Here is a 23,736-nt window from a genome sequence, read left to right on the forward strand (position 1 = left end):
CTGGTGATGCTCACGAAGTTACGGTGCATGAACATTTACGCCATACATGAGCTGGAGAGATCTTGGGCAAAATGGGTGAGGAAAAGGTGAGTTTTCAGACCCTTCTTGAATGTAGACAGAGTTTCTGCAGTTCTGAGTGAAAGTGGAAGGTCGTTGAGCACAATGGAGCCAGAACCAAGAACCTGCGTGCTTTACCTTTTGTGCACGGGACCACCAAGCGCACAGAAGTAGATGAGCGAAGGGGTCTAGCTGGGGTGTTGACTAGTTAAAATCTCTTGTATCATCAGGCTGCCTTTCTAATGCATATTTATTCTGTCACGTGGAATAATTAAACTGTTTGCTTTAGAGAGTAAAAAGGTAGGCAGCAGTTTTTTAAATTGTTTGACTGCAGTGGGCTAATTCCTTTTTTAACTGAGACGCAAGAGAATTATTTTTAACACCTTTAATAAATATAAAAACAAAAAACACAAGTTGGAGGAGATGGTGGTGCAGCAGGTTTGGCTGGTTTGAACTGTGTGGCAGGCCTGGGGTTTGAGTCCTGCTTGGGGTGCGCTGCACTGGACTGGTGTCCTGCCCAGGATGTGCTCCCTGCACTGCTGGGCTAGGCTCCGGTCCACTGCGACCCTGCTTGGGACAAGTGGCTTCAGACTACATGTGTGAGAAACACAATTAATAATATCTGGCTTGCAGAACAGTGGTCACTAGGCTACAGGTAGTTAATAGACAAGGAATTAGCAGCAGGTACCTTTTATAATTATTTTTAAACATGGAAATCAATGCTAATAAAATTGGTTTTATTTTCAGAGGGAAATTCAATCAGGTGAAGAATGGCTGGTTTCATGCAAGCCTTGCTTACTTATGGTCCTGAGCTAGCCTGTTTAAGAGTAATACGTGACAAGTGGCAGTCATTCTTAAATTCCTTAAAATTTCTCCATTGTCTTTTGCTGTAAAAACTATAACTACTGCTGCCTTTCTATGCCTGGTTTTTATTTACACTTAGTAGCTGATGATTAAGTAGACTGTACGAACTTCCTCCTTTTGTTAAGCTCTGTTATCTACAAATGGTGCCCATTCAGTTTTTACATCAAGATTCCAGCAACCAATTAGGGTGACATTTTCATAAGCACTGTTAGACTCACAACGTCCCCATCATCTGCATTAAATACAAAGCAAAAAACAGTAGTTATACATGAGGTTGGGCGCTAAAAAGAATTTTTGTTGTTGGCTTGTTAATGGTAAACTTCAGGCGCCTTGTTGGAAAGCCACTGTATAGGGCCTAGGATGTACTGGGTATAACAGGAAGTGTAAGGGGGAAGGCCATCAGAACTGTTACTGAGGCTCCAGAAACAGCATCTTGACAGCTGTGGATCAAAAGAGTTGAGGTGTGGGTTCAAGGCAGTGCTACATGGATGCAGGCTGGCATGTGATCAACCGTGGTTTGGTCACCTGGTGAAATTTTCACATGATAAAAGACCCCGAATACCCATTTACCCCAGGTTATATCACTAAAAATGCCTGTCACAAGATGTGTGTAATAAGTCTCCGCAGAGAATGTATTTCATTTAAAGTATTTCTTTCTGTGTCCATCAGTAACCGTTTCACTTCACTCTCAGTCAACTGTTGAAGCAAAATGTCTTAAAATGTTCTCCTGAAACTTCACAAAAGCTCCACTTGGCACACTCAACCAGTAGTACACAATTTGTTCTTAAACAGCCCTATTTTAATTTTAAATTGTGGAGTCTGACGTAAATCTGAACAAAAACAGCCTCCATCCATTGTTTTTTTCCTTCATCCTTAGCCTTGTACCTTCAGCCATGCACCTCAGTTTTCTACTTAAGATATCTGGTTCTGAAGACTGTTCCCTTCCTTCCTTTGAGTATATTAATATCTCATGTCTAAATATAACCTTCTTTTCTATTTACAAAAACCCAGCCAAAATCTTGGACAAAGGCAGACAGTTATGGTATGCAGTAAGGGTTTTAGAAAATCTGACTTCTAGTTAGGGAGGTGAAGGTCACTTACTCATTGTTCCGTGGATAGGTTTTATTAAATCTCCAAGCTCTTGCCTTTTTTTCCCCAAGTCCTAAGTAAATCACACTCAAGAGCATGTTTTCATTATTTTTGAGTCAGATCATTTTACTATTTAGGTTGTCATCTGATTTTTAGAAAGAATATTTATGAAATAAAACTAAACTTCCAGTTTCAATATCTTTAATAAATATATTATATGTAGAGTATATATAGCGAGTATATTTTAATTCCTGCTATGTTTTTATCTAAATATTTATTAAATATTGAATTTCTTGTGGAAAGAATCCAACTAAAATTGTAATTCTAGAATTGAAATATTTTGTTTTTAAACAGTCTAAAAATTATTTGTAAGTTACAAATAACAAGTAACAAATAGGCTACTGTTTATTGTTCACAGACCATGATTATGTCTATATATAGGGTATACAATTACATTTCACTGGACAACATCTAAAAAACAAATAATTACATAATAGCAGAAGTCCAGATTAGGTGTCATCAGCATTGTGCAAACCCAGCATTAGTCCCAGCTATATTTCTTTCAACAAGACTTAAGCCAATAAGCCACTGTGTTCTGGAAATTTATACCTATCTTTTCCTGCCTAGGTTGTATTAATATATCAGGAACATGGCAACCTGAAATAGTTAAAGCAAACAGATGTCTGATGCCCTTGATTGATACTCCTTCCATTGCAGATCCATTTTGGTCAAGGATGACATGAGGGTGTGGGGGCCCTTAACAAGAGTCACGAAAGCCTCCTTGACGTCTGTCGCTGTTTTATACAGTGTCTGCTTGCATCCGGGGCCACTGATTATGGAATTGTGTGCACGTTTCGGGGGAGGCTGTGTTTATTATCTCAGTTCGTGGTGCAATTCTGGCTATGCAAAAACACCCCATTGTTCTTTTCTCCATTGTTTGTTTACTGGAACGTGTGGAGGACAAAGTGAGGACATTGGGTGGTCTATGCTTCAGGGGCTGGCGTCTAGGGGCATCCAAAAGGAAAAAAAAATGTACAACCATTGTTCTAGGGATGATGCTCCAGACTACCCACAGTCACCTTGGAAGTGTGGCCATTAGACATGCTGACTAGGTCTGAGGTTCAGCCAGTGTGACCTGAAAAACATTGCAATTTAAGGACAAATATTCCATATATCTACAGTCAGCTACAATACTGTCTTTAGACCAAAAGTGGAACCTCTTCGTGTATGCAGAACCTCTTGAAGAAAACTACAAAGATTCTGCAAAAACAAAAAAAAAAAAAAAAAAAAAAAACAAATACAGGATTTACAAGAGTAAAGATAATGAGTTATTTGCAGAAAGAAGATGTGCAGCTAAAATTGAAATGGAAAATTAACAAAACAAGCCAAGGAAAACATTTAGGTCATATTACCTTTTGGCTCCTTGGAGACAAGGCAGAATGCCGAGAAAGAATCAAAAGGAGAACACAGGGGGAGAAGAAAGCATGAAAGACGTGAAGGAGTGACGGGAAGCAAATGCCAAGAGAGGCACCAAATTCTTCCCTTGTTTTGCCAACTTTAAATGTGCACGCTCCCCCATAATGAGGCAAAATGAGTCCAAGCTGATGATCGCTGCCGATAGCAGGCCCCGATGGACAGGCTGGGTCTCCACAGGCTTCCCTGGGTTCTGTGTGTGGGGACCTGCCATTGATATGCTATCAGCACCGAGGTGCTGGGAAGGGTTGCTTGGCACTGAGGCTCCTTAGCAGAGGTGTGGCATGCTGTTGGAATGGAGGGAAGTGGGTCTGGGGCTCACGCTGGGTGGCACACCACATGAAAGGGTGCCGAGGGCCAGGGAGCAGGGGGCTTGGTGGCTGTGCGCCATGTAGCGATGTCACACCCAACAAACCTCCTTCGTTGACTGTCGTATTCCACAATTGGGCCAGTTGGTATCCTGTTTCTGTGCCATTATTGAGCCCCATTGTATTGAAATAGAAAAAAAAGACTCTATGACTGATAGAAATAATTATCCTAAAAATTCTTCCCAACACTCGTTTGCTATATTATGTCCCAAAAGGCCGTGTATGTTCACTTTTAGTTCATTTCTGTATGTGGTGGTCCAGCTAAAGAAGGTTACTGTGGGATTAGACACTGGAGCTTGATTCTCTCCTTCACTGCTCATTTCAAGTTAAAACTTTTGAAAAGTGAAATGTGTGAGTAAAACATAAGAATATGAATACATCTGATTGAAACGAAATGAAAAGACCGATTCAAAGAGTAGGTACAAGAGTAGCCCAGTGAAATGAGCTGTAAAACGTTCTTTCCGAATGTACTTTGCTTCTATTTCTACCCATAAGGGCAGATGTCAGCCTCTGCCGACAGTCCCGGAGTACGTGCATTTCCGCAGCTTATTCGTCTTGGCGACGCGACGAGACGAGACGAGACGCGACGCGCCGTGAACAGGTCGCACGACATCACACGGTCATCTGCGTCGACAGCGCGCGAGCTCTTCCTCCCTTTATTACGGCAGCCGGCGGGATGCCGCTCTGCTCCATCCATTAGTCGCCCAATCAGGGACGCCCCTGCCACCTCCTGTTCTGCACATGACTCAGCCATCAACAACTCCCCCCTCTCCGCCCCCCGCCCTCGCTGTTCCAGCTTTCCGACAAGTCCGGGCGTGCGGCCAAGACTGAGAGCAAGGAAATTAACGGCATCAACGCAGGTAATTGCGTTTGGTTTAGTCCCCCGGGCGTTCGCCCTTATTACAAGTTCCGCATATAAAAACTGTGTAAATACATATTCTTAGATAGACATCCTAGTTAAATGATTATGTTGTTATTGAGGGATGAAAGTATGACAACACTCAGCTGCTCGAGTCATGGAAAAATAAAAACACCCAAGTCCCGAATCTGTTCTTAATATTACTGTGAACGATCGTGGAGAATAAATAAAACAGAAATAATGGTTTTGTTTAACCTCAGATCAGATGGAAAACGTGTTCGGCTGCTCATATGATCCTTTTCTCGTCGAGATATTTTGAGAGAGAAAAGAAACAATGAAGTTGTGTCCTCAGTGGAGCCTCCTGAAACACATCCTGTACAGAAGAGCTATTGTTTTTTGCACGCAATTTTATCCAGCATCTTCTGCTCACTCAGGTGCAATGGAATGGACACGTGCTACAGTCCTCGGACACACACCCAAAAATAACCCGAACCCTTTTTATAAAGTGACTGATTCAATGCAGTTTGCCCTGCTTCTTGGAAATAAGCCCCTGTGTTTAGGCGTCTGCGGTCGGCGCGGTGTAATAGTGCGGTCGCGTGAACCGCTCTATAACATTTTATTATTACCAGCAATAATGAAAGGAGATGCGCAGTGAGTGAACGCCGGTAACTTAGTCATGCTGTAATTAGTTCATTAAAAGAGCCAGCTACTGGAGGTTCTTGTCATCCTAGGAGTGAGGAGTTACATAAAGATTTTCTTGTTTCGCAAATAAACAAACAAATGAATAACTGAATAAATGAATGAATAAATAAAAGATTGACAGGCCACGCTATTACTTTCATTCCGTCACTTAGCGTATAAAAGGTGCTGATCAGAAGGACCACATGATCATGAAGTAATAAATAAAATTCCATATTCAGCTGCTGAACTGCAGTAGTTTCAATTTCGCAAATGGTGGCGAAATTCCTGATGAGTCTAATTACGCAGATATATGTGCTTTTATATGAGAGCGGTTTTATATATATGTTGTAAACCAGTATAGAGTACAGTGTAAAATACGAGTGTCCATTCTGACGTGTAGGCGTTTCATTGTACAGTTCGCAGTAATTGATGGGTTTAAATGATCACATGCCGGAACGCAGCTTGGTTTAAGACCCAGACCAGTTTATTTGGTTACGCATGGAGGTAAAATGTCACGGTGGGTTACATCCTCAACCAATTTACGTCTATTACATTTATTGCATATTTAGCAGACGTTTACCTCAAAGCAACTTCCAATGAACGCTATGTAGTGTTGAGTCACTCATCCATACATCACTGGAATACACTCTCTCTGTTACTCACACATTAGGAGTGAACCTGAACAGCACCTCTTTGGACTGTGGGAGGAAACCCACGCAGAACAGGCGACCTCCACACAGAGTGAGCGGGTGTCGAACCCAGGTCCTTTAGCACCACCCAGGCGCTCTGACACAGCAGCGCTACGCCCTGTGCCACGCACTACTCCGCAAATAAATCGGGGAAATAATATTTTTATTCTGTTTCTCTGATGTGCGTCATTCTATAAACATGTTATAACGAAGAACACACACACACACACACACACACACACACACACACACACTGACTGAAACCGTTTGTCCCCAGCGGTCGCGGCGGGCCGCAGTCTAGCCCGGCAACACAGGGCGTAGGGCTGGAGGACACACACCCAGGACGGGACGCCAGTCCGTCGCAAGGCACCCCAAGCGGGACTCGAACCCCAGATGCACCAGAGAGCAGGCCACCGCGCTACCGCGCACAGCGCCCCATATAGAAGAAAAAGAAAAATAACGAGTGAAACGCAACATGTCATGGGGCCCGAAACAAAACAGAATATGTTCTGTTCTTGTGTCATGGACCCATCCCATCGTTCTTTAGAACGTTGAACACACAAAGGGGCAAAGTGCTTCTTCCATCGCTGCTGTTCTCTCCTGTTTACGAATCCTGCCGAAAAAGAGCCAAAATTGTCAAAAGGCGTGCGGAGACACAATTCACTTCAATTGATATTTTAGGTAACCCATTTATACTACTATAATAATAATAAGAATAATAATAATAATAATAATCATAATAATAATAGTAGTAATAGTGGTAGTAGTAGTAGTAATAATGTTTAACCTGAGACAAAATCGTATTATCCTCGCCTTTTAACTTTGAACTGTTACTCAGTCACCCGAAATAATCTAAGTGGATAAAATGGGGTTTGAATTTGACACTGGAAGAGTTATTATTATTATTATTGTTGTTGTTGTTGTTGTTGTTGTTTGGGTCTGGGGTTCGAGTCCCGCTTGGGGTGCCTTGCGATGGACTGGCGTCCCGTCCTGGGTATGTCCCCTCTCCCTCCAGCCTTACGCCCTGAGTTGCCGGGTTAGGCTCCGGTTCCCCGCAACCCCGTATGGAACAAGCGGTTCAGAAAATGTGTGTGTGTGTGTGTGTGTGTGTGTGTGTTGTTGTTGCTGTTAAGTTTATTTTCTCTCCAAGTGTCAAGAACAAGAACATCATATGCCGAGCTGTACAAGTTTTCTACTTGTGATTGAACAGAATCATAATTCTTATTTTAATTATTTTTCTCCAAAACCTTTATTAGAAATGTTCTGGAAAAAAAAAACAAAATCATATCCGACACTGGTGTGTTTGTTTTTCCGTGTTTTTATGCTTTCATTCCTAAGCAATAACCTCATGATCCCTAACTTAATGATCAACGTCATGAGAAGTGATATATCTGAGAATATCTATAATAACTATTATTATTATTATTATCGGAAGTGCACAGGTAGGCCTATCTTCTAAGTCACCTGAGTCACTTTCGTTCTAAATGTCCCTTCTTTGCGCACCTGGATATTGTGCGCTGTGTGTCAAGTGCTCCTATAAAGCGTTGGAGCCTACGAGTAATAATAATCATGCGGTACTAGTCTGAGGAGTGATGGCGGTTCAGCCCAACCTGCCCGACTCTACAGGCAGTTGGCTTTTTTTTTGTACAGCGGGACCCGGGAGTCCATGCTGAATGAGAGAGGAGGGCGATGGTGTGATAAAAATATCTCGGTGTCGCTCCAGCGGGGCCCCGCGGGAGCTCAGAGCTCCTTTCATCCGGCGTTGCGGAGGGGATGCGCTGGCGCCTTCCCGGGGAGGGTGCGCTGCCTGTACTGTATTCATCTTTCGAGTGGATGATTTGAACCGAAAACGTAAGCCTGGGGCTTGGGGCTGAGGAAGGGGGGTGTAGTAAATAGAGGAGTACGTGCAGAGATGCTGGAGATTGTGCGGTTCCTGTCTTTCTTGCGTAGCGCCGCGTGTGTATAAAACAGCGGACACATCGTGTGTGTGCGTACCGCCTCACCGCGCGACACACGCTGCACGTTGACCGAAGCCGCCCGCGATGATGCTCGCTCTCTGCGCCCTGTTCCTCGCGGCCGCCGCTCTAACGGGTAAATGCGCGCGAGTCTCTTTACCGCTTTTATTGCTCTCCTAACTTCTGCGAGCACTGGACTCTTGTTGCATGCAGACAAAATGTTTTATTCATTTTTGAAAGCATCGTAAAGCTTCTAACCAACATATGCATTTTTTTCTAATGCACTTGCGTTTTTAAATTATAATAGTGCTGCCAGTAAATGATGGCAAGAAGAATGGTCAATATGTTTTTTTTCAAATTTAGAGTGACACATAACGTATGTTTCATTACATTTGTTCCATTTGTTTTTTTTTAATCCTTTAAAACCGCTCAAATTCACAAGGTGTGATTGTAAAGTTTAGTATAATATTATTTCATGAATTATAATTTTAATTTCATGAATATAGAACATTCCTGTGAAGTGAGAGTTCCCGCAAAGGTTATCCCCTTCCCTTGCCTTTCAAAAACATGAGCTAAATAAATGTAAATGAAAGGTAAAATAATTATAGTTTATAAAATTGTTTCTTGTAATTATGTAGTCTGTCATCCTGTCAATTTTAATACATTTCTGATGGGTTCTTAAAATAGGGCAGCACATTATATATAGTGTGGTCTGTGTGGTGGGAAACTAATGTGAAGTGGTTTTCCATAATTTAAGTTGCCTTGGCGAGATCATCATGGGTAGAAGGAGAAGAAACAAGGCAGAAGACAAAAAATATTTTGCGCAGGGAGTGGATGTAGTTTTATGTACTGAAATTCAGGTGCATTTTCTACAGATGTGTTTGGAGTGGTGCCCATTTCATTCAATTTGTCACATAGCTCACTCCAGTCACTGAACAGGAAGAAATTGAGTGTTATGCTGGAAAGCAACTCCTGCCAAGGTCACCCCCTCTCCTTTCCTGATCACATAAAAGAAGGCTGCAATTTGTCTTGCAAAATTATTTATATCAGCTTCTTGGTTTAAACAATGGAATTGTCCTCTGGCTTGATTACAGTTTGTGATGTTCTAAATGAAATTAGACATTTTACACACATTAACATTTTAATGGAATTAGGTTGAGCACCTGCACTCAAGTGCACAATAGGGTAGGTGGGGGTCAAGAAGAGCTACCTCCTCATGGTGACCCCCAGGCAACGTCCCTGACGCTAAGCGCTCTTCAAATTGATCAAACTGGTCTCACTACTGCCCTGAAGATCTGTTTTTGATCATACAATAAATAAAATAATGTGGTAGGTTATTAAGATTTAAAGCAATAAATCTGGGTTCTTTAGCTAATTGCCTGCTTGAAGTAATGGGTAAAAAAGCTTACAGTTACATGTTATGCGCTGAATTATTGGTCCCTTTTCAGTACACTCGGGCTTTCTTATTATAACTGTATTACAATATTTGGATGTAAAATTTGAGGATCTTTGACAACAAGCAGAAAACATTTCAAAGAACAGTGGTGGAGGTTTATTTCCCACCCACAACTGAGGCATCTGGTAGCATCCTGGTTAGAACTATCTTTAGTCCCAAAGGTTACAGGTTTGGATCCCACCTCCAGCAGTAGTACACTTGAGCGAGGTACTTAACTTAAAAAATTGCTCCAGTGAAATTACTCAGCTGTATAAAAGGGTAAATATCTGGGTAGACTAACATTGTAACTCACTTTTGGGAAAAGCATCAGCTAAATGTTCTGTGAACTCTAATTAGAAAGGAGGACTTACAGTTTTCCATTGATAGAAAGTTTCCCTTCTCCTTTACCATCTTCTACATGTCAGTGTTTTGTCTGACGTTGTATCTGCTTATTTCCTGCAAAGTACCCAATCACCGGTAGGAGATTTACTGTCTATATTGTATATATTGTTTGTGTATTTCTGTTACTTATGCCGAACAGCTGCGGAGATTGCACGTAAGATTTTCACTACCTGTACACTTTTGGTTATTGTGAGTGACAATAAAGTGATTTGATTTTGATTTGATTTTGAGATTGGGTTAAAATGCTCTCTGTATCATTGGCCAGAACTGTGACAAACTGGTGGAGGGCTGGCTACATCACTCTTTATGTTCAACTTATGGAAAGAGCAAAGTCTTGTTAGTATTTACTGCTTAGTGCCTTAAAATGTAACCATATTGTGCAGTTGGATGCTTCACTGGAAATGACGCACATTAACCAATAACCTTCACTCTTCTTTAGCCAAAAACCTTGAAATGGGAAATAAAATGTTTTTTTGGGTATGACTACACACTTTTTCACATTCTCAGAATAGAAACACCATTTTTGTACAGTATTACATATGTAGACTATTTGGTTGCACAATTTCATCCATTACAAAAACAGACAAGACTACACTTAACAGTAATTACTCTCTCTATTGCAAAGTTGGCATTGCTGATGGAAAAACCTCAGAAAGGATTAAAAATCCCATGATTTGTTAGCAGCAGATTTAAAAAGGACACCTGTTTAAATTTGATGTGCAAATATAAATGAAGGCTCTCCCCATGTTTTCCTCAGATGCCAAGATGGAAATCATTACCAATGCTCAGGATTTTGAACTAAAGACTCAGATTCTCCTTCTTTGTAAAGGTTGGTATGCACTTTTCAAAGATATAATATTGATGATAGCTGTTATTATTAACACTAATAATTCCTTTGATGGAAAATCTCACTGCCTGTACCGCTGAACCCCCACTTGGACCCCCAGAGTTTTTTTTTCCTTCCTCAACTTTCGGTTGGAAGTTTTTGTTCCTTTCCTCTGTGCCCAGTAGACATACTTGTAGCTTTACAAAAGCATTGATAATGTATTATGCTAGTTCTATAGTTTATTTGTTTCCTTGTCTGATGTATTTTTTTCTTTGCTCTATGCCTGTGTTCAAGTGCTCTGTGTCACTGAATAAGAGGAGCGCTCTATAAACAATAAATTGAATTGATTTGAATTAACAATTAGGAATTTTACAGAACCTGATATGAACAGTACTGTATTTCCTACTGTAGTATGAGGACACTGACTGTGAAATCATACATTCCAGCTGGTGCTGAGGGAGACATAACATGGCAGAAAGATGGAGAAGATGTGAATGAAGAACATTTCAAAGTTGAAAAAGTGGACGAAACCTCATCTAAGCTGATAATTAAGTCAGCCTCTCTGGCAGACAGCGGACGATATAAGTGCATTTGTGAATATGACACGGGGCACACTGATCAAGTAGAGATAAACATCTACGTCTACCGTGAGTAACCTTCTCAACTTTATGCACATAAATGTACATTTACACTCCTGTTTAGCAAGCTTTAAATGAAGAACAACAAGCGTGTATGAGCTCCCAGACAACAAAGTAGCGGGCATTATCTGCACAATGCAGATGCTTCTTTAAATGTTTATTAAGATAAAAAATGGAACAGCACTTCCAAACCTAGTGAACAATCGTGGCATGTTGATAAAGGCATCCAGCCGAAATGGGTCTGTGCCCTGCTCATATTATGTTTTTTTTTCACTAGTTTTCAGTCTTTCCCTCTTTTATACCTTATTTGATTATGCACTAATTTAATTTAATTTAACTAAGTTTAAGAATGCTGCTCCTTTTTATCTTATACAACTGAGATTATTTGGAGGCTGCATTTGTCTCTTACTTGCTGGTAACTTCTTCCAGCAGTGGCAAACTTCAGACAGTTATGACACAGACCCTTCTTTTTTGTTTTCTTTTCTGTTCAGAGAAGCCCACATTCAGTGGAACCAAAACCTATCATGAGTTTCTGGTTGGACAAAAGGCCAACATTCCCTGCATCGTGACTGGGCTACCAGCAGTAGATGTGAAGTGGCAAAGGAATGGCCACGATATCACTGATGGTGAGGAACTGCCGTCATGGGTCTAACCAAAGCACAATAGATAGCTATAATTGTAGGGCGAATGTGAAAGCTTGGGAGGGAGGTGGAGAGGTCTGTGGTCTTATAGGAAACGGGTCAGTGTAGGTTCTGTTTTGGGATCTGTTTTCTGTAGTGATAGATTGCGAAAATCTGCAGTGTGTTTTGTTCCCCTTCATTGCTTTGTCTCCACACTGACAGCTTCTCATCCCCCCCCAGATCGGGTGAAAGTCTTGAACGATAACAGCCTGCAAATCCTTGACATCCGACGGGAAGACCGGGGGGCCTATGTATGTGAGGGCAAAATTCGCAGCCGTCCCATCTCAAAGACCCTCACCATTTCCGTTGTGGTTAATGGTGAGTTTTAAAGGTGATGATGTTGAGGGAAGATTTCATTGTTCCGTTATATTAGTGTAGGCTTTCGGGGTTTCACCGGCAAGTTGTAAAGGAGCAGTTGAAGAAGAGTGGTGTGCCTCATATTTTAAGTATAGTAATGCTTTAAAAGACAAAATGTTTTGCACCCTGAAGTCAAAATGTTGCTCTTGTAGTGTCTCACAGTGCATGACCAGCTTCATGTTCACTGTTGTTTACTCTCTTTCCTCCCAGCCCTCCCTGAGGTAAAAATTCATGAGAAGTTAAAAAATGTTTTGGCCGGGCCTCAAAATAACGTGTCTCTTATCTGCCTGGTGTCTGGAGAACCAACCCCAAATATCACGTGGACTAGGTGAGCATACAAATCGTCCCTTGTCACACCTTTTTTCTTCTTGTGTACCATAAAAGCTTGGCATGTGTATTTATACTCATCTCTATCAAAAAATAGTATGTTTGTTTATTCTTTTGTCACCATGTAAGTACCCTGGGACAGCTGGTAGCGTAGTGGTTAGAGCTACTGCCTTGGGATCTAAAGGTTATAGGTTTCATCCCCATCTTTGGCTGTAGTACCCTTGAGCAAGGTACTTATCCTAAACTTACTCAGCTGTATAAATAGGTAAATAATTGTAAGTACCTTAGCATTGGAGAAAAAGCTAAATGAATAAATGCAAGAGTGTTGTGAGTCTGTTATGGAAAAAAGCATCGTATCTGATATTAATGTAGCTTAGTGTCTCACCACTCTTATTCTTCTGACTTGAAACATATGTGTGACTTTTTTAGCCCTCTGACATCAGACACGAGCCGCTATATATTCAACTCTGACAAGAGCGAGCTGACCATCCCATCTGTGGTGAGACTGGACTACGGAGAGTACACCTGCACGGCAACCAATAAGATTGGAGAGGCAAGCGCCAGCCTCATGCTCGATGTCTCAGGTATAGATTCAAATACAACACTATCATATGATTTATAGTGAGGATATCACACGATCATTTGTTAAACAGTTGCATTTTACTACCCTTACTTACTATGTGTGCACATTACTTTATGAATAACCAGCCTATAAAATGCTTTAATGAAAAGTGACTTTTCTTGATGCATAGCCCTTTGTTATGGTATATTAATGGTCAAGGGCAGAGCAGCAGTTCCATTAAAGCAGTTTAGAAATGCCAGTGGCCATAAAACCTGGGACTGTCAAGAATGAACGGTGTTCACTTTTTTTCAGATGAAACTTGTGTGTGAAAAAATGTATACTCTGAACAATAGAATGGTGCTGCATAGATTGTGTTCTTTCTAGTAATCTGTTTTTTTCTACTTAAAAGAGCCATAACAAAGCTCAACCATTGTTCTCTCTTTAATAGTGTTTTTATTGTGTTAGGTCCATTTATTGGAGGACTGTATAAGCAGTGCACTCTGAAGTTTACATATACCACAAACAGATGTTACAAGGAATTGTCAGCACTGTTTGCAAAAATTTTCATTAAGATAAATAAACAGACTTTAGTTGAAACAACTTATATTCAGGTATTCTGTAAGAAAGCACATTTAAAAAATGCTTGTCTTGGCTGTTTATTTAAACAGATTAAATAATAATCCAGACTGCACATATTTGGTTTTTGGAGAACAATGCTCAAAATGATTGTTAACAAAAAATGTGAGGATACCTTGACTTTAAACATCGGTTGAGTTGACCTTTCAAATGTTTTCCAGTGCATCCCAATGTAACTCTGACAAAGAAGGTTATGGAAGTGCAGCCTGGTCATCCTGCCTCTGTGACTTGTCGGGCTGCTGGTCATCCAGATCCCACAACTCTGTGGGTGAAGAAAGGCACCAATGAGGAACTGGTGAGACGCAAATTATGATTATTTTCAAAAGTCAAAAGGCAGGTGCTTAGATTTTCACAGTTACATGTTGAAAGGGCTGTTTTTTGGGCAGAAATTCATACAAGGGTTTAAATAATTTACTTTTGACTGCTTAAATGAAAAGGAAAGGGGAGTGTTTTCGTTAGGGCTTTTTTCCTTTGCATGTTCAAATAATTCCTTCGAGAGGCCCATCTTAGGAGTTAGATGGTTTTTCCTGAGTGCAAAGTTTATCTGTGAAGTCTGATTCCCGATTGTGTCCCTCATGTCACTACCTGTGTGGGGCCATGTAACTTCAGACTTCAACCACAGGACGAGTAAAGGTTGAGGGATCTACTCTGCAGATCGAGAAAGTAGTTCCCTCTGACGGCGGCTTGTATACCTGCATAGCTCAGAACTCTGCTGGGAACGACAGCAAAGACTTCAGCCTGGAAAGTAAGACTGAGTACATCCTATGCTTTGTCCAGCATTGAAACAATCTGTGGCATAGCAAATAAAGAATAAATAAGCAATTTGTCCAGTCATTAATATCTAAGGATTCAAACAATTAAAATTTTTCTTTAATTATTCCATTTTTCAGTTTGTGCAAATTAACCTCCTTTGTTAAATAAATTATGTGATACCAGTACTGGTGTTTTTGAGAGAAACATAGACAGTTTGCATTTTTGTTGCCGGTTAGTCAGTCAGTATTTTTATTTTCTTCCTTTTTTCTTTTTCTCTTTCATCCTTTTCCTTCTTTCATATGTAAACAAATCACATCCTCTTTTTTTTTCTGACCTCTTTATGGTTTCTTTTGAACTCTCCCTTTCTAGCTTGGCCAGATATCCCTACAAATGTCACTGTGACAGAAGGCCCCAGTTCAGTTAATTTCTTCCTACCGACATCTTTAGTGGACGGAGGCTCTCCTGTCACCCACTATATTTTACAGTGGAAACAGAAGGGTGATGCCAAGTGGTCCCAAAATATCATTCCATCCACAGGTAACTTTATGCTTAAATCTCTATCAAGCTGTGTATCAGTGTCCGACACCCAGTACTAGAAATTGGGCCATGATGTGAGATATGACTGATTTCGTTTTGTGATTTTTTTGTGTTCAGAACCTGTTGTGATCACCTCTCTAAATCCTTATACCACCTACACTGTCCGGATTGCTGTCCAGAATCACATTGGCCAGGGCAGATTCTCCTCAGAGTATTCTCTCCGAACGCTCGCCAGACGTAAGTACACTACGATACCTTTTTACCGCAGTTTGTTCTTGCTTACTGCAGCTGTGGATCCCAAGAGTAGAAATGCATGTTGTGTTGCAGCTAAGGACAATGAGAGCTGTGACACGCTTCTCCATTCAGCCTCAACAGAGTAAACATCTGCTTTTTCCTTTCCTGTTTCACAACATACTTGTCTTTTGTTTTGATAAAGATATTCTTTAAAGTCCATACTATATGCTGTCTTCTCTTCCTCCTCTGAGCTATTAAGCTTCCTTGTCTCTGTTGAACTGATTGTGCTGATTCTCTTTAACTGATTATGTAAGTTGGTCTTATTGCTGTTTTTTCCTTTGTGTATCTGCATCCATCATAAACTTAACATCTGCCATCCACCTCCGCACAACCACTTCATTCCACTGTCATATGACCATCTGTGTGGCACCATCCCCATGATGATGACATCTTCCACCATGCATTACTGTGTGGTTACATCATTTACCCTTTGGATGACATCGTCCCATTGCCTTGTTCCATTGGCGCCGGCAGAAGGTAAACTAGAAACATTGGGGTTAGCGATTTAAAGCGATAAATGTGGCAGTAAGTTATGTTGAGAGAATACAAAAGAGAGCAATGCTGAAATGTATTAGTTGTCTAAAAGGAACATGAAAAGCCAACAGTTACAGAAATTATTGCACCACAGCGATTGGTCACCTTGCCAGTTGTGCAATGATGGTATGCTGTGTTTCCTGAATGTTGCTGAAATGGCTGATATTACAGAGATGGGTCCTTCTCCCACACTCCAGGAGAGCCTGACAGCCCCATTCTGGCCATCAGTGAGAGCAAAATAGAAAACAACTCTTTTTCCCTGCCTTTCAAGAAGCCTGAACATGGAGCCTCACCAATCCTCCGCTTTGTTGTACGCTATAGAACGGTGAGGTTAAAAGCACTAGGCAACACTGTTACTTTCAATTCAAATAGGTTTGGTCATGATACTAAGTACATCACTGTTTGTTTAACAGCTGATATTGTAATCTATGAAAGGACACACACACATACTGTCTGAAACCACTTGTCCCGAGCTGGGTCGTGGTGAACCGGAGCCTAACCCAGCAACACAGGGTGCAAGGTTGTAGGAGAAGGGGACACACCCATGACGGGATTCCAGTCTATCTCAAGGCACCCCAAGCGGGCCTCAAACCCGTGACCCACCAGAGAGCAGGACCTTGCCAAACCTGCTGTGCTACCACACCCCTCTATGAAAGGAGAAAATGTATAAATATATTATTAATTTTTGTTAATTTCAGTACTTGTATTTAAAAATGAAACATTCATTCTTTTATATTTAAGTGAGTTGGAGTGTTATCAAAGAGTTCTTCCACATACAAAATCTGGAAAATGACTCCAGTATTCTTTTACATTTAAAAATTTCAATTTAGTTGCACTGAAATTTTACTAAAAACTAAAGACAGACATACAATAGGTATAGCTTATGCCATGGAGACTGTAGTTTTTGCTAAGGGAGCAACTCCCTTAGTCAGCGGTGTCCAGGGATGCAATCAGTGTCTCCTGTACTGACACTAAGTATTCCTCCACTGTCCATAGGAAGCAGCTGATGATGACTGGCGGGAAAAAAGGCTTCCCTCCAACACCTCTGTAATAGTCCTGTCTGATCTCCAGTACAACACCAGTTACCTCGTGGAGGTCATTGCTGCTAATGCTAACGGGCTCTCATACCCTGCATTCTACAACTTCACCACACCTCTGCTTGTCATCGGTGAGGAGTGCAGGCAGAGCAGTGGCACACAGATTGTGCCTTTTTGTTTCTCATGTGATTTCCCCTTTATTTTACATCTCTTTCTCTCTCATTACTTGTGTTCATTTTTTAAATTGTTTTACATGATGCAGCAATACTAAAAGCACGTGAAATGTCTCTAGGAACCATTCTGGATTATACCACTGTTTTTAAGAATTCATTTAGTGCTGCTGAGCCACAGCTTCATGCTGTCATCTCTTTTTGACCTTTTTGTTCTCCCTGCATCGACAACTTACCTTTGTGACTCTGTCCTTTTGTACAGCCAAACCTGTAAAGTCTGGGCTGGGGAAAGGAGGAGTTGTTGGTATCGTCATGCTCATCTTCTTGGTTCTGCTGATTGCTGTGGATGCCACTTGCTGCTACATGAACAACTGCGGTATACTCATGTTCCTGACCGTCAAGCTTCTAGGTCGAAAAGCCGTGGTCACCAAGGGCCTGGAGCAAGGCGATGCAGAAATCTCCACTGTGTAAGGACACTTTGCTCATCTCTGTGTGTGCTTGGTTGGAGGCATATTTTCGGGAAATATATTCTCATTAGTAACTTTCGTTTGTGTCGCCATGATAACTTGTGTATTTATTTATTTATGTGGGGAACAGTATATGTTTGATGACTTGAATGTGTGTGCTCTTCCTGTTGTGTGTATGCTGGAACCTTTTTTTGAGCCTTAGTTTATATGTGTGTCCCTCAATGCAGAGACATGAAGTTGAAAGGGTTAAGTACTCCAAGGGGGAGTATCCCAAAACTGCATCTTCCCAATGGGCCAAAGAATGGGGCTCAGGTGGAAGTCACATGCGACAAAGCGCCTCTCACCAAATTCGAGTAGGTGCCCATTCCTATAAGGGTGGACACAGCCAATCCTCCAAATGAAAAGCTGTGCTCCACAAAAAATGGCAAAGTCAGGCACCCTGTACTTTTGATTTCTCCAGCAATTTCCTAAAATTAGAATGTTACTTTACCTTCATACATCTTTGTCTGCTTTATTCTCTATCTGATCATGAGCTCCACAGACATCAGGACTATTGGAATAACAAGAATTCCGACCTCGTTGACAGTACTGTATCATCTTGCGCAAATATGTTCCTTTAGCTGTTATATAAACATAGATACAAAACTTCTTGTTAGGATTTGCAAAGCCTTTCCTGCTATGACAGGTGGTGAACAGAGAACATATGCAAAGTACAAGGGTGTAAAACTAGGTGGAACAGCAGCTACATCTGCAGTGTTTCCAATGGCCATTTTTTGAAACCCATTTGAAACCTTGATGACAAAGTAGGTACCACACCTACAAAGAGTGTGCAGGAGGCGTCAGCATTTTCTGTTGTTGCACTTTCTTGCCCAGCTCTTCTTGATTCTCATACTCATCCATTTGATTTTTAACCTGTGATGTTGTCCCCATCAGGAAACTTCCGCCCAGCACCATCCCTTCCGCAGATGCATGAGATGCTGGAGAGGAACTGATGTCTTAGCAGGAAAAACTGAGGAAAGCAATCAGCAGTTCTGGCTGAGGGTTCACAGTTGGTATTACAGCAACTTTGACACTGTGATAATGGGAACAATAAACGTTGTATAAAGACAGGGATTTTTTTCTCTGTTACCCTTCGCTTTGTAAGTTTACTTATGTTCCTTTGAGTACAAAAGGCTATAAACTTTAATGTGTAAATAACTGTACAAAATTGTGCAATTAATGATTTTTCTAAACTTATTTGACTTAACACTGTCTTGCAGTGTGTCTTTTCTCGTGTATTTTTAGTTTTGCTGTAATTTCAACCTATAAATATATAATTTATTTTTGAAATTCCATATTTCCGAACTAAAAAGATTTCTTCGTATTTAATTTTGTCAAGCACAATGAACATATAATAAAAGTATGCATTTGAATGGTAATTATTCAGTTGGTTTACTTTTAATTTTCAGACCGAGGACATGTGGAAAAAGATTTCTGTCACCATTTTACATTTTAGATTATGTTCTACTCTTTATAGAAAACACTATCAAATTACAAATGCACACGCACATTTTCTGAACCGCTTGTCCCATACGGGGTCGCGGGGAGCCGGAGCCTACCCGGCAACACAAATTACAAATGAACTTTCTTTATTTTTTTTTTTTTCATCCCATCATGTTATTTTATGTTGGCCCTCTTGGAAATATTGCAGTGTTTCATTATGGCTCTTGTTCACTTGAAGATTGAAAAAGCTCTTGTATAAACTGAAATATAGGTTTAAACAATGTGTACTTATATAATTAACTTCACTGTACATTGTAAATACATCACTCACAACTACATATTTTCTTGTATTAAAAATAAACAGTATGAAAAGCATGAAAAAACTGAAGAGTTTTCATTTACACTTGGCATAATGCTATTCTAATGTTATTTTATCTTTCAGACAATGATTATTTTGGGTTAAGCTTTTGTGGCTCAGAAATGCTTTATTTATTTTTCAAAGGAATTTTGTACATATGTACTTATCTGTAATTGTAAGACCAGGATCTCTTGTCATGCTTTTAACTGAGTTCATTCAAATGCAGTAAAGACCTTTTGGAGAGCAGGAAATAAAAGCTATATACAATATCCACAGATGAGCCCCACAAAAGGTGCTCATCTGAGCCCCTCCAACGTTCAAAGTTGAAAAACAGTGGTTATCAAGGGCCTGAAGCAAGGCAATACAGAACTATTCACTGTGTAAGGAGACTTTGCTCATCTCCGTGTGTGCTGTTGTACAGCATCAATAGGAAAGATACCAGTGTGAAAATCAGAATTTTTTCAAAGGTGGTAGATGTTTATACAGTCCTCTCATAAATGACTGTGACACTAATGATTCCCTGAGCACTTTTCTGTAAGGTAAGGCTTTACCTTTTCAGTGAACAAGATAAAAACCATACTGTGGCAAACATTTTCATTATTTTTACTAGTCTTTTTATTTAGTTTCAGTTTTCATATCATAAAATACTGTAATCCTTTATTAACCAGTTTACAACTCTTCACTAGTAAGGTGAAGTTATGTGTACTTTTTCACAGATCAATGTATATGCAGGTAAATGCATCTTATCGTGTAGATTATGGGATCTGAGGAACATCATCGGGAACTCTGAATGTTCCTTTATCCCCATACTTTGGAATAAAGAAAATCCCAGTGTGTCCAATTATTTTGTTTCCTGGAAACCACTTCAGCACATCCTTCTCTTTGTGAAGGCTGGACCAGTGCCAAGCCTGACCTGCTATGAGGAGACCACCACCTCTCCTTACAAATTCTACCAGCTCTTCAGCTTGTTCATCATCGTAAGCATCACAGCAGAAGACACCCACTGATCCATCATACCAGGGAATTCTCTTCACCTTATAGCCAGCCCTTTTCAGGTGGCCACCCAGGAAATTCAGCCTGTTGATTCCCACCCAGGATTCTGGATCCGGTATGAGCCACTCCACAGCATTTAGTAGAAACTTCCCCAATTCTGCTAACTGAATGTATGTTTCATGTGCCACCACCACCACTCGGCCTTTTCCATAAGTAGAGGCTGCAATAAGGATGTGACCTGAGGGGGTCACCACCACAGGCACTGCTGTCTTTCCTGTCAGCATCAGCTGACCTAGTACTGATATTGGATGGACAAATTGGAACTCATCAATCCCTTTTACCAGAGCTCTGTACACAGACTGAGCATAAATTCTTCTTTCTTCATCTGTCAAACAAGAAAAAAGAGCATAAAAAATAGATAAAAATTGTATATGTCAGTTTTTATAGCTGTATAAATTGTCAATTCATACAAAATGTTTGTTTCTTAAACCATTGTCTTCTTCTGCCTTAGGAAGGCAGTACTTATAGCCATTGTGGCTTTGGCACATTATGTTTGTAAGGTTTTAATCGTCTTGAATTTGAAAGAAAAACACCTGTGTTGGTCTTTAACTACAATGGGTGTCAGCTATGGTTGTTTTTTCCATGTCAAGATTTTGAATATATTTCAGTATAGTATTACTGAAGATATTTAATAAATTGCTCTCTAGTTCAATTTTTTATTAAATTTCTTTTCAAACTTAAATGCAGTTGTCATATTCAACAGAGTACATGAATATCAGGGTGCATTTGGCTGGGTCCTGCTCTCTGGCAGGTCAGGGGTTCAAGTGCCTCTTGGGGTGCCCTGTGACAGATTGGCGAGCCAGAGCCTAACCCGGAAACACAAGGCATAGAGGAGGAAGAGTGGACACACCCAGGACCCGAACCCCAGACTCAACAGAGAGCAGGCACAGGACTAACTTATTGTACCACCACACCCCTGTCTGTGTGTGCATGTGCACGTGTGCGTGTCTATATATATATGTGTAAAATTGGCTGTAGATGGAGTTTTTCCAGGTGGTGGAGTCCATGAATTTCGAGAGATGTGGTCATCGAATGCATTTTGTGTGAAAGCAATAAAAAAATTATCCAGAGTTTAGTCCACAAAGACTGATCTAATGCAAACACTAAAGCTGTGAAAAAGTTAAACTCAGTATTTAGAAAAGCATGTAACCAAGTGTAAAAAAAAAAACATTGTTATGATACTGTCAGCATTAAACTGGGAAATCAGTCAACATACAGAAACATTGCTATTATTACCTGTAACCTGACTTAATAATCTTATTTAATGTAGAATGCCCAGGCGGGGTGGGAGATCAGTGGCATTTGGATCTCCAGAGGTTTTTTTTTCTCCCTAGATTTTCAGTTGGGAGTTTTTTGTTCCTTTCCTCCATGGCCAATAGGCATACTTATAGCTTTAATAAATGCATTGATAATGTATTACGCCACACTGTAATAAACAGTTATCTTTGTTTTTTGCCCTTTTGCCTTTGTTCCACGCTCTGTGTCACTATGTGATAAGAGTGCTCTATAAAGTCTTTATGTATTAATTCAGCTTTTAATTTCAAAAAATGAAAGGAAATGTAAGAGAAAAATGCTATTGAATTTGCAGTCTGAACAAACTGACATGGTGTCTCACATGCCGTGCTTGTGTGTGTCTGTGTGTGTGGGAGTTTTAATTTCTTATAAGAGCACAAACAGAAGTGTAAATGAAAAGATGTTCACTAAACATGTTTACAGCTGTAACTGCTGCCTGGTGTGCTGCTGTTCATGTGTCTCACGTGTAAAGGAGGCTTTGAAAGATGCAAGAGGCTATTTTTCGACACGGTGTTGCTACTGCAACCTCACTGCTTTTTGTAATTGCAGTTTTTTACACATAAAAGTAAAAGAGTTGTTAAATGATGTTCTTTGTAAATGCAAATTTTCATAAGTCGAGCAGGTATCACTGAGGAAGGCTGTATTGAAAAAACAGAAGATGAACATTTTAAGCTGTCCTATTGCATGTTTTCACTCTGTTAGCATACTCAGTTTAAAGTGATATTTTTGGGCATGTCTTGCAAAACCTCTGTGAAGCTTTCACCATTGGTGCTAAGAACGATGTGTTAAATGGTTTCATAACTGCATAAATTTTATTGCTTGTACAATATACTGGTATACTGATAATAGCATCCTACAAAAAATTTTTGTCCTACTAGAAAAAATAAAACTATTTTGGTCAGCTTGTGTGTGCTCTCCCATCTCTTCTCTAATTATTATTTCTGCCATTGAATACAATAGTAAGTTTGTGAAAAAGTCTGTAAACTTTTGCAAGTTTTCAGTTTGCAACACTAAAAAGAGGAAGTGTGATAGTTTTCAAGTGTCGAGAAAGAAATTCATAACACTTCTAATGCACGCATGGTGCTGCATTTTAGTAATACATTTACTCATTCAGCTAAAACTTTTATCTAAAGCAATTTATATTTACATACCCATTTAAACACCTTAGTATTTCTACTGGAGCAATTCAGAGAAAGTACCTTGCTTAAGAGAACTACAGCTGGAGGTAGGATATGAACCTGAAACCACTCAATTAAAGGGCAACTATGCTAACCACAACACTACCACCTCCATGATTGAAATTGTTATGGAAATTCTGAAATTAGCTTGAGTAATGTAGTGCAACTAATTACTAGTAATAAATTTATGAATCATTTACATCGGAAGTTGGTAAATTCTGCCATGAGATTTATTCAGATGCACTTTAAACATTCAAAAACTTTTTAGGCTTATGTTAAAAATATAAGTGTTTAAAATACCAGCACTGAATATGTTGCTGTTGTTCCAATGTGTAGAACAGCACATTTTAAATCAAGGGTTATCCATACAGTACCTGGCATAGTTGCTGTGTCCCAGTATTTCCTGGAATGAACTTGTAGGCAGTATTGTTCATATTTTGGCTTCTCCTGAGCTGAAAGTATGGCAAAGATTTCTGTTCATCTTAGGCTGTTCATCCCGACCAGATGTATGAATAAACATGCTACTCAGAAACACAAAAATGCATGAAACCAAAAGGACAACAGTGATTCAGAATGAAGGACACAGACTGACCTCAGACACTTACTTTTGCTATTTGCAGATGCCAGCACAAACACTGCAGCGATGATGATGAGGAAGAAGAACCTCATGACTGTTGCCAAA

General features: G+C 40.2%; 1 protein-coding gene across 3 annotated transcripts; it reads left to right on the forward strand.

Moving 5' to 3' along the window:
- Nucleotides 1-8,058: 8,058 nt before the first annotated feature.
- On the forward strand, nt 8,059-19,108 carry ncam3 (neural cell adhesion molecule 3). Of its 3 annotated transcripts, XM_018726919.2 has the most exons (17): nt 8,059-8,171; nt 10,630-10,701; nt 11,145-11,345; nt 11,828-11,962; nt 12,197-12,334; nt 12,584-12,701; nt 13,130-13,284; nt 14,060-14,193; nt 14,508-14,643; nt 15,021-15,188; nt 15,306-15,425; nt 15,957-15,959; nt 16,214-16,341; nt 17,013-17,184; nt 17,486-17,690; nt 17,918-18,043; nt 18,624-19,108. In XM_018726919.2, exons 1-17 carry the CDS (start codon nt 8,123-8,125, stop codon nt 18,661-18,663), a joined length of 2,100 nt encoding a protein of 699 aa, XP_018582435.2. In that variant the 5' UTR covers nt 8,059-8,122; the 3' UTR covers nt 18,664-19,108. The 3 variants fall into 3 exon arrangements, with proteins under 3 accessions (XP_018582435.2, XP_018582437.2, XP_018582436.2); XM_018726921.2 differs by lacking the exon at nt 17,918-18,043; XM_018726920.2 differs by lacking the exon at nt 15,957-15,959.
- Nucleotides 19,109-23,736: the final 4,628 nt, after the last annotated feature.

This window comes from Scleropages formosus, chromosome 18 (genome assembly GCF_900964775.1).
Source record: "Scleropages formosus chromosome 18, fSclFor1.1, whole genome shotgun sequence".
NCBI lineage: Eukaryota > Metazoa > Chordata > Actinopteri > Osteoglossiformes > Osteoglossidae > Scleropages > Scleropages formosus.